We start from the raw sequence: 11167 nt of genomic DNA on the forward strand, positions 1-11167 counted from the left end.
CGCCCAGCGGAGGAGGCGGGACCGCATCCGGCGGAGAGGGTGAGACACCTGCCGCCCCCAGGACTCTACGATCCCGCCGGGGCGTCTCCATCTCCCCGCTTCGTCATGGGGGTCGGGTGAGAGACGCTGAGGGTAGAAGGGTTCTGGAAATGGTTCGGCTCTTCCCGCGCTCCCCCCGGACACTCCAGCCGTCCTGTGGTAACTGTCCTGGAGCCAGTGCTGCAACCCTTCCGAATCGGTGAGATTAAGAAAGACCAGCCTAGCGCCAATGCCCAGGTTCACATGCCAGTGAAGCTCACAGAAATAGTAAGACAGATTTCATTTTGCTCCCTCTACTGTGGCTCTTCCCCTGTTCTGAAAAAGTCTCGTTTTCCTAACTAGCTGGAGTGGAAGCAGTATCTTATTAGCATGCAAAAATCAGCACCACGAGTAGTTTTCTCAGTTTATTTTGCTCAGATAAAAACAGAACTGTAAAATGTTTGGTACATTTTATTTAGCAACATACAAGAAAGAATAAAAGCTGCCACGTTAAACTTGCCACGAAACAGCTGGAGAATCACCCCACTTCCTCCCCCTAAAACTATGTATCCCAAGCGGTACTTTTCTGTGGAAAATCTGCACCAGAGAGCTTGCGGTATGCCAGTTTATACTGCTGCTTCTCCATCATCTGTGTAAGAGGGTCACAAAGTGCTCCAGGTTTTATTTTGTAGTAACTGTAACTTCCTAAACATTTTCTTGTGATTTCCCAAATACGTGATCCACAGCACCCACAACAAATGGATATCACATATCTATATAGTCAGGATTCAAGTCCACTGGAGACAACTCTGTCAACAGGTCACAAATTAGTATGTACGACGGACAAGATAAAATACACAGCATAAGCTAAACATGCAGAATGTCCTTTTCAACATTAGGCGTGTTGATTCTGTAGGACCCCCACCCCATACTTTAGCCCAGTGGAGCTTAATGTTAGCTTCACTGACTAAACCCAAATCAAAATTTTAATTAACAAATGCAAATATAGTTTCCTTCACGCTAGCACTACATCAGCTCTCCTCTCAGTCACTACCAGCTTTAAAGTGCATTTTTATAAACCTTTAAAGCATGTACAAATACATGCTTAGAGTAAAAGGAGTGCCACGATTTACATCTACCAGGAAAATATGTCTTCACCCCCATTTGTTGTCCCCTTCCTTTTCACCCTCTCCCCATATACCTCAGTCACTGGAGTGGACCTAAATAATCTTCTGTTTCCAAAATAATTTTCATCACTTTCATGCTACATTCATTTGCAGCCCCTTTTTCATCCTGACACCAAAATCTTTAGGAAACAAGTGCAGGAAGACGAAAAAAGCCAACCTACTTTAGGACCTCTGAGAGGACCTCTTTTCAAAGGGGCCATAAATTCACTCATCCAGATCATGTACAGTTGATAATAAGTTCTTCAAAGACTCCATAATTTCAGTCCTCTTCACTCATTTATTCCTACGGATCATAAGAATTTTTGCAGAAATCCTTTCCAAAGGATTCCAAAGATAAGGCTGAAGGCGTAGTCAGGAAAAAAAATATTCCAATCAATAACTTGTTACAAAATAATCCTCACTGACCCTCAGTGAGGTAGTCTTGTTTTAACTCTCATTTTTACATACAGGGAACTGAGGCACAGAGAAGTGACTTCCCCACGGTTAGAGTAAATCAGTGACAGAAAAAACTGCAGTTATTTTCCTGCCTTTTATCCTTCTGATCAATTCATTAGACCAGACTGCCTCAAACAGAAGTGAAACAAAGTGTGTTGATTGGTTTTATTATGAAAACAGTCACTTATATGGTAGCAGATTAAAAAACAAAACAAAACAAGAACCTCAGGGTCTTCTCTGAGTGAAAACCATTTCTCAAAAGACCAGGTTTTGAGGTGGGTTGTTTCTACTAAGCCATGTGGTGTAGAATATGAAGATTTTAAAAAAAAAAAACACTCCAGGTTTTTTAATATGAACACGTTCTTATTTGCCATCACCTTAAATCACAAGGCCTGCTTCTCGATACAGTCAGTTTGCTTCTTGTGCTTCGTTGAGCGTAAGCAGAAAACCTAGACAAGTTTGTTCAGCTCCCCCATTCTAAGACCAAATGTTGACATAATTTAGGATTTCAAAAAATAATACAAATGTTTAATCTACAAAGTGGTACATTAAAACCATGACTATACATGTGATCACACTTCTACTAATATCAGAACTTAAAGAATTTTAAAAATAAACCAAAATGATGTATCTGGAATACATGTTCGCATGCTTTTAAGGCTGTATAGCACCTTGTTTCTCAAATTGCAGACACCAGCATCCTTTAGGGATTAGAGACTAAACACTTCTCTCTTCCCCAGCCTTAAAGCCACTCTGCGATTTAGCAATTTGACTGTCAGGGCAGTATAACCACCACACATGGGCACTGTACAATATATCCAACTGAAGGTCAGTTCAGTACAATGGATCTCCAATACAGTACATGACTATAGCAGCATACAGACCGCAAGTAACAGCCTCCAGAACTGCCTAGAGAAATCTGGATGACATCAAATTAAACTAAACGCTTACCAACATGTGTCTCTGGTAACCTCCAGCTTTTCTCCTGCTCTCGATTTACTGCCTCACAAATAAGGTAATTTACCTTTATATAGTGTCAAACAAATGCAATTTGGTTTTTTTTCCCCTTTTCCTTAAACCTATCATCAGATGAAATGAATATTCTCAAGTTAAGAGTCTGGATCAGGGACTCCAAAAAGTAACATAGTTGGTTATTGGCTCACAGTGCAGGAAGCCAGCAAATTGTGTAGTTTAGGACTGACAGCTCAAAATAAATGCAGAGGAAAAAGAGGATTTATTTTTCTTACTGTGGAAGATTTCTCAATAACAATAAAATCATGCCAATTTTATGACTCCAGTAGTCTCTTAGTATTTGAAGCAGCAATAACAAAATCTTCACAGAAGTGTTTGTGGTGGAGGATTCAGACAATACTCTTGCCTAACCAGTGAGCTAAACAGAACCCAGACTCTCGACGGTGAATCCTTCCCCAATGCCATTGAAAACTGTAACTCACCACCAGTCTATCATTAACTCCAGATACGGGTTAAAAACAAACAAACAAAAACACCATTAGCAAAACCTGCTTGAAATGTTTTCTCTCAGGGCTACAGAAAAATTAGCCAAATTCTTTATTCCACTAGTAGTGAAACTGCCCTCCCATGGCAATGGTTACATGATCACATTATCTCTGGTCTACTTCCAGTCCATATAAAGTCACGTTTATTTAGACTTAACAGACATGGCTTCCAATGATGCTTCTGGTTTAGGTTCCAGCTTCTCTGGGAATTCCAGTTTTTCACAGATTGTCTCCTTTATAGGTAGATACTGAGAGATCTCATTAGGTTCCGTGAACAGGGAAGGTGGAACGTGCTAAGAAACAAAAATTTTACATTAAATGAGTAAATGAAAAGAAGGGGGGAGAAAAACCAAAAAAGGTATTCCAAACCAAACTCTTACAGACAACTAATCTATAGTTTACCTGATTTAAACACTTGAAGTCAGGTATGATTATTTAAAATTACCTTTATAACTACAAATGTAGATACAGCCTTTTATTCCATGTCTGGATCAATAGGCTAAGGACAGGTATTTAAGGTTTTAAGTAGCAAATTATAAGAGCACAAGAAAGTCAGAGACATTCATGAACAGCTACGATGTTTAAAAAGAAAAAATCATTTGAATGTAACAAACAGTCTTTTTGAAGTTCTAGTTCTAGATGAAACTAGGATGGCCACAAGGGAACCCCATCCTTAACATCTTCCAGCCATTGCAGTATCTTCACTGGAGTTGCTCCGATTTAGCTATTGATAACTGATATACCTCCACATATATCTTAGTTTTATGAAGTCTACCACAGACATTTATATGAAATACTAAAACCCATTGGATTTTAATTTCATATTTGAAGAAATTAGGTGGTTTCATTAAATTAATTGATATCTTTCTCTGGAGATTCCTGTAGACAACTTTACGACATACAAGGCATTTGATGGAGAACAAAACAAAGTATTCTGAGAAAAGCACCTTCATTCTAACAACATTCTGAAGAAGTGTATCCAAAGCTATTCAGATGCAACCTGTATTTTGACCACCTCTAACACGCAAGAAATCATACTGCTGTTTCAATTATTTCAAACCTAAGTGAAGCAGGAATCTTTTCTGCTCTACCTATGCAAGCTGATCTGGGGAACTGAAAAGCCATATGCATTTCCTCTCTTTAACAACAGACAGTAAATACTATTTAACAGCATTAAATGATAAGTTTTTAAACATGAGGTGAAGCAAAACCTGGATCACTGATTTCAAAAACTATGAAACTATCAAAAAGCTCATTCTGGAGTTAGGCCTGTTCATAGGGAATCCCATATCGTTAAGAAATATACAATGCTGCTTTGCTCAAAAAGAGAAGTATTTTGCAAAAATATTCCCTCAGGAGATTAGTAACACACTAGTCACTTTTTACTGGTGAAGGAAGAACAAAGGAGAAGGAAAGTAGCAAGGATGCCTAGGATCAGGTGCTGGGTCAAGAATAAAAGTCAGCAGCTGCAACTCCACATAAACAACAAATTATTCTGAGCCATTACTAGAGTTTTAAGGTGGGCTATTGAACTTATTTGAGAAAAACTGAATGAGTACATAACCAGACAGACCTTACTCCCTACTGCTACTTGCTAGCATACAAACAGCCCTGAAAGTTAGCATCTGGGGCAACGGACTACCTGATTTTGTGACTGAACAGTTCTATGCAAAAAGAAACTAATGAAAAAAAGAAATCTTGTTAACTCTAAAGCAGAAAAAATAACCCAATCCCATATTTTGTCAGGTGATCTGAACATTTACAAAGGCAAATCTGCTCTGAAATCACCAAAATAAATGTTGCATAAGCAGAAAGGTTTTTTCTCTGTATCAATTCCAAAGTAACAAAGAATGACTTAGAGACACAGTATTTTCTATGCTGATCAGAAAACATTTTTAAAAAGCAGAAGGGGAAAAAAAAGCAATACCTTTAAACTTGATATTTTGCTTTCTCTTGATGTATATTCTCGCAACATGTAGGTCTTGTCAGCCTAATGGGAAAACAATGGCAAAAATTAATTACAAAACTACCATCTAGTATCAGTGCAAAATGGGCATTTTAAACACATTGAATTTAATAAGTATATCCATTTGGTTGAGCACAGATTTTCACGTGGGAGCAGAAACGCGTGTTCAAATTCACGGAAACAAAGAAAGATATTTAGTAACGTTCCCTTTTCCAAAAATCACATTTCTGTGTGCAGGCATAAAAAAAGAAAAATCTGTGACTGAATATGCTTGTTAATCTTTACTCAGCTGGAACTCCTACATCAGTACGAATTCAGCTAGACAGAATAGGCAAACTACAGCTGTTAGGTTCTGTATTGTTTATGAGGTACTAGAACTTAATGTAGTATGGACAGCTATTTGCAACTTAAAACTTGTACTCATTTATTAGACAAGGCAAAAAACATTTATGTGGAGATGAGGATAAGAACAATGTCACACCATTTACTGTTGCCTATTTTTCCTCATGTAGACACATCTTAGAGATGAAGTATCTCACACGATGGGTAGCCTACTCTGCTCAGACAATACATAGCCCCATGGCACCCAGCACTTCAGCACCACCATGATAATAAAATACACCTGACAGTTCAGGTAACCTCTATGGCTTCAAATATCACTATTAAATTACAGGAATATCAGCAGGTCTTCTCCAAAAGTAACATGGCAAGGGAGCATCTGTAAAATATTCATGATGGTGAATAAAGGTTTACCTCATGATGAAGCCTTGTATCATTCATCCTGATAAGCACCCCATCAACTCGCAAGAAAAACCTCAACAGCACAAAAAAGCTAGAAGGCATAACTCTCTGCAAAAATAAAGATGTTCCATTCAGCATATTACAAAGTTTTACTTTAAGTGTGCACTTATGTACATCAGATATTCACAACAAAGGATGGTATGAAGAGCTTTCAGTAGCAAAGTCAAAATTTGAGCCACTGATATGCTACAGCTATCACTGGACAGCAGGGCAGACGGTGTCTCAAAGGATTCTTAGGCAGGATGCAGAAAGAGGGAAAGGATTGTTCCCTGAAGCAACTGATTGAAAGATTTCAAGACAACACAGTTGCCAGTAAGATTACAAGATTTCTAAGATTATGATTCCTAAGAGTGAGTATAAAGAACTTTGCATCTTAAACTTTAAATCCCAGAAGGAAAAACATGCAAACAGTGACTGCATTTTGCATATATTAGCCAACTGAGTCACCAAGCATCTTGAATACACCTCTCAGTACTCACTATTTTTACACTCAAACTGGATACTCCATGATCATGAAGTTCATCTTCAAACAGAAGCACTTCTTCAAAAAACATGATTTGTTCCCTGGCTTTCAATTTCTCTGTATTTATGTGTTCTGTTGTAGGAACAACCTAAAGAAACATATTAGTAATAGTTAGCACATTAATTTGTTGCCAAGATATGTAAAGTTTGCCCTGATCTTCTAAATCCCATGACTGCTAGTTTTAGGAAGGAAAAGCTTTTAAGGCACTAAGCTTAAAACATCCCAAATTTCTAGGAAAAAAAGTTAAAATTAGAACTAAAGTTTCCAAGAGGAAACATCAAGCAAAGCAAAAATGAAAAGTAGAAAATTCTGAATAAATTTCCCCTCTGGGTGCAGGCTCAGTAGGGTTTCAGCTGCAAACTTGCTCACTTGCTGCATTTTAAAACATTTGAAGATGCCTCGTGTTTAACATCTAAATGAGAGGTTTTGGGTTATAAACAGGATTCTATGCATTTAGTGTCTCTAGCCCACTACAAACCCTGAATGGGATTCTAATAAAGGAAATGGAAAGCAAGTACCTAGATGTTTTCCATCTCATGGTCTCCATATCCACTCATACACTTCTGCTGCCTAAAGACTATGAGCCACAAAGACAGTTTATTTCTACGCTGCACTTTTAATTCCAGAATAACTCAAGTGCTCTACAACTAACACAATCCTACTGAATTAATATAGATTATCTGCTTAATAGCAAACAATCTGTATACAGCAGAGAGAAGCCAGAAACCTCAGTCTTATTTTAAAGTAAATAAAGACAAGGGAGTGCCTGTGAGTGTAAATATGAGGAGTTACTGTTGCAGAAAAACATAGTCATTGAAAGCAGCGAGATCTACATATCTGCTTAGACAACCAGCAAGCAACAGGGAGTAAAAGTACCAGAGGATTACACAGTTCATTGTTCCGTGGTGTGTGAGGGGCTCAGGGCTTCAGAGGGGCATTTAGCAAGCACTGGACTCTGTAAGTCCTCACTAAAGGACACAACATAAATCTAAAATGCTTTAAAAGAAACCCAAACAGGCAGTTATCAAAATGAATTTTATTGGGATAACATGCTGAGAGACATGAAAAGCCCAAATTATACTTCAAAATCAGAAACAACGAAACATAAAGGATTTTACAGAAGCCTACTGAAAGGTAAATGAAATATTTACAGGGAAAAAAAAGGGGTTTTGTTTGATTGAAACAATACTCAATCAGCATGTAACAAAGAAAAAATGCTTACCTTTAATGTTGCAGTATCTCCCAGCAATGTTCCTTTGTAGTCTGTTGTGTAAGTCCAATCATATGGCTTGACAACTTCCTTGGTGTGCTCAGTCTCACTCCTTAAGAAGTGAAATAGAAAACAGCATGCTTTGTAGTAATTCTTGAAAAATTACAACCTCACGTAAGATTATGTATTACAATTCTCACATTCTTCAAGAAGAAAAACAGCAGCATAGTCTATGCTACAATGATCAGGTCAAAACTTAATCATACAGTGTTTATTCTTCAGCAACACCTGCTTCTACTAAATTAGAAAACCTTCACCAGAATTCCTGTGCTACACTGCCTCAGTCCTATAAGTCAAAAATAGAGATTTTAGTTCAATGTTGTTGAAAAATTTGTTTTTAACAATAATTTTTTCTTTAAGTAGGCAGAAAGCAATCTACTGATAACACTCAGCAATCACTATCACTGCTATTTGCCTTGGTTCTCATGACAGCCTTGATTTCTCTCTGTGCTTTATTTCTAGGAGCTCTGCAACTAATCTGATAAATACTAAGTAGTACCATCAGTTCTCATGCATGGTAATTTTTCTATATTCCTAATGCTAAGATTTTGAATACATACAGCATTTTGCACTTTGAGGGGCCACACAACACAATCTTGTAATGCTCAAGACCTTATGAGTTTGAATAAACAGAAACAGCATTAAGCCATGTTAAACTTGTAGTTTATTTTAAGAAAACCAAGACACAACTGAAAAATATAGTTGACCCAATTTCACAGACAGGATGATCACAGCAAAGAAAAGCTAAGTGACTTCCGTGATCACACACTGTACCTACGGCAGAAACACATGCAACACGGTCTTCAAGAGTTCAGTCTGTTCTTTTAACTACTTTATGAGAGTTTCACGTACAATACATCAGTACTTGCCCACTGGGGATAAAATACTGTACCTGCTCTCTTGCCACTCCTCTGCACAAGCCACTTTGATCATACCTTGACAATTATTGACACATTTTAAAGCATCTGTTGCATTGAACTCAATTCCAAAACCACGATCATGCTGTATTCTTAGGATATTGTCTCCAAACATCATCTCTGGCAGGGAAGGCATGTGCAGTTCATCAGCCAATCTGCACAGAAAAAGAGAAGCCCCAGGAAGAGAGATCAGTCAGCCACAGTTCAGAGAAAGCAGTCCTTGTTTTGGAACAAGAATTCTTTAGACCCCCGTAATTTATAATACGCATCATCAACATGTTCTGCAAAACTTTGTTGTTTTCTCAGTTTAATCATTTGACACCAGTTGCAGAGTCATTGACGCAAAGTGACTTTTCCACTACAAAAGTATTCCTAAAGCACTCTGAATGAGAAGTACAAAAGTCTCATATGTGAGGAATAAAAAAAAAAAATCCAATAAGCATGAAGTAGCAGCTTTTAACCATGAACTACTTTGGCAGGTGCCCAAAAAGAAGTTTTGGGAAGAAGCAGTCATTATCAGCGGGTCTAAATTCATTACACAGTGGTCCGTATCTCCAAATTTAGAGGTTTAGAAAAAGGGGCTGAAAACAACCCCGGCAAAGTATGTGAAAAGTGCAAAAGACCCTACTGTGCTCTACTACTTCCCCAAGCTGGAAGAGAATACATGCTGATATTTGTAACCTTAAGCATGAAAAACTCTACCACAGGCACAGACCCACGTGAACAAAGTGAACCATGTAAGCATGATCCCTACAGAAAATCTCAAACCATCCTATTTCACATCAATCTTTATACTTATTTATACCCATGCGTATATATATACATACACTATACATAAATACATATGCATATACCTAACACCACTTTATAAATATATATACACTGAACTTACTTACCAGAAGGCTTCATATACTTCTTTTCCTCTCTACAGCTACCTACTTCACTTATCAAGTTCAAAAAGAAATACATGACATCCGGAGAGAATAAAACTTTAGGAAACACACTCATTATAAGGGGGGGAGAGGAAGTGTCCTAATTGCAACTTTCAAACTGATATTAAGGCATTCCAGAACAAAAGTATTTCTTTCTGTGACCCTGCATACAAAAGAACATTATGCTAACCCAAATGAAACAAAAATAAACTCATAGACCTGGAGAATAAGAACCTATATCCTTCACAGAGAAGGAAGAAGAGTATCATGAACTTTTCCAATTCATCAGGTGTAGGCCCCTCAACCTGCAAGGAGCAACTCCAGCACAGAAAGCAGTTCTTGGCTATAGCACATTTAACCCTTGGCCTTTCCACAAAGGTTGCTGAGGAATTTTTGTGATATATGTTTTCCAGAAATAAAACTCCTACAGATACTAATGATGTTCCCCAAGCAATAAAAAAGGCAAAATGCCAAGAGAAACACATTACGAAAGGAAGCTGACTAAAAGCACTGCAACTGGATTGTTCTGGACTCCTCATGCCAGGTACCAAGACCTATGGGTAAATGGCTTATTTTGGACTTCCCTACCATTCAAAATACTCTTGTATTGTTCTTTCAAGCTTGTGTTGTGGCTCTTGCAAGTTTACTTTTCAGCCTTTTAAAACATGTTATAAAGAACTAAGTGTCCCTCAAAAATATCTAAGCAGATAAAGGTAATGTCTGAAAATTACGAGGTAACTATTTTAATATGGCTATAGCTAAAGAAACTGGATAGATCAGACGGTAAGTACAGCAGGCAATTTGGCTCCAGACTGGCTGTTCAATGCTTTCTTGTTTACAAACAACAGAGTTAACATCCTTCTGATCTTAAGAATTAAGATCTTTATTTTCAAGAGCTAGTAAAACTGACAATCTGCCTTAAAACATGTAACAGCTATGTTGCGATGCTCTAACAATAGCCCTCCTTCCCCTGCAGGACACAGGTACAGCTTACCTGTATCCTGACTCCTCATTACAGAAAAATGACTAAATCATAGGATTCAAGTTTTCTTTATTTGTAACTGCAAACACTGAAGAACCATTAGTCAGAAGCAGTTTGAGAAGATTGTTTCAGACATTGAACACAGGATAAAGATGGAGGAAGGAACATAGTTTTTACCTGTTTTAAGGCAGATATCCAGTTTTTAAAAAGATAAACAGTATCATGATGTTATGTTAAAAAAATTAATGTTTACATAGTTTACTATAATAAAAAAAGTGTAACATTTCAAGACATGGGACTCTGTCAAACAAATTACCCTCAGAAAAGCTAAAAGCAACATAAATTAAGATATTTTAGCAAGACTAACAACATTTTCATGCAAGTATTCCAGAAACCAGGAAGTATCTGTCAAATTCAGCTGCCACTAAGGTCAGCTATGGCCCTACAGAGCTGAACTGTTCAGTCAACATTAACAAATCTGACTTAAGTACTTGATGCTGACACAGGAGCATTTTCTTCAGCAGTCTGACAGCAGTGGAAATTACTACTACAAGGAAAGAGCAAATAATAAATATTTAATGAAAACCACTACCTTAAAACAACCATTACCATGAAATTG

At 37.6% G+C, this 11167-nt stretch overlaps 1 protein-coding gene across 1 annotated transcript; it reads right to left on the bottom strand.

The window, feature by feature from the left end:
* Positions 1–3076: 3076 nt before the first annotated feature.
* Positions 3077–8789, bottom strand: TIPRL (TOR signaling pathway regulator; the record flags this gene model as incomplete). Its single annotated transcript, XM_010143945.1, has 6 exons — positions 3077–3450; positions 5085–5147; positions 5877–5972; positions 6404–6535; positions 7670–7769; positions 8610–8789. Coding segments are annotated over 6 exons (721 nt in total), but the record flags the coding sequence as incomplete, so codon positions are not given.
* Positions 8790–11167: the final 2378 nt, after the last annotated feature.

This window comes from Buceros rhinoceros, unplaced genomic scaffold (assembly GCF_000710305.1).
Source record: "Buceros rhinoceros silvestris isolate BGI_N320 unplaced genomic scaffold, ASM71030v1 scaffold48249, whole genome shotgun sequence".
Lineage (NCBI taxonomy): Eukaryota > Metazoa > Chordata > Aves > Bucerotiformes > Bucerotidae > Buceros > Buceros rhinoceros.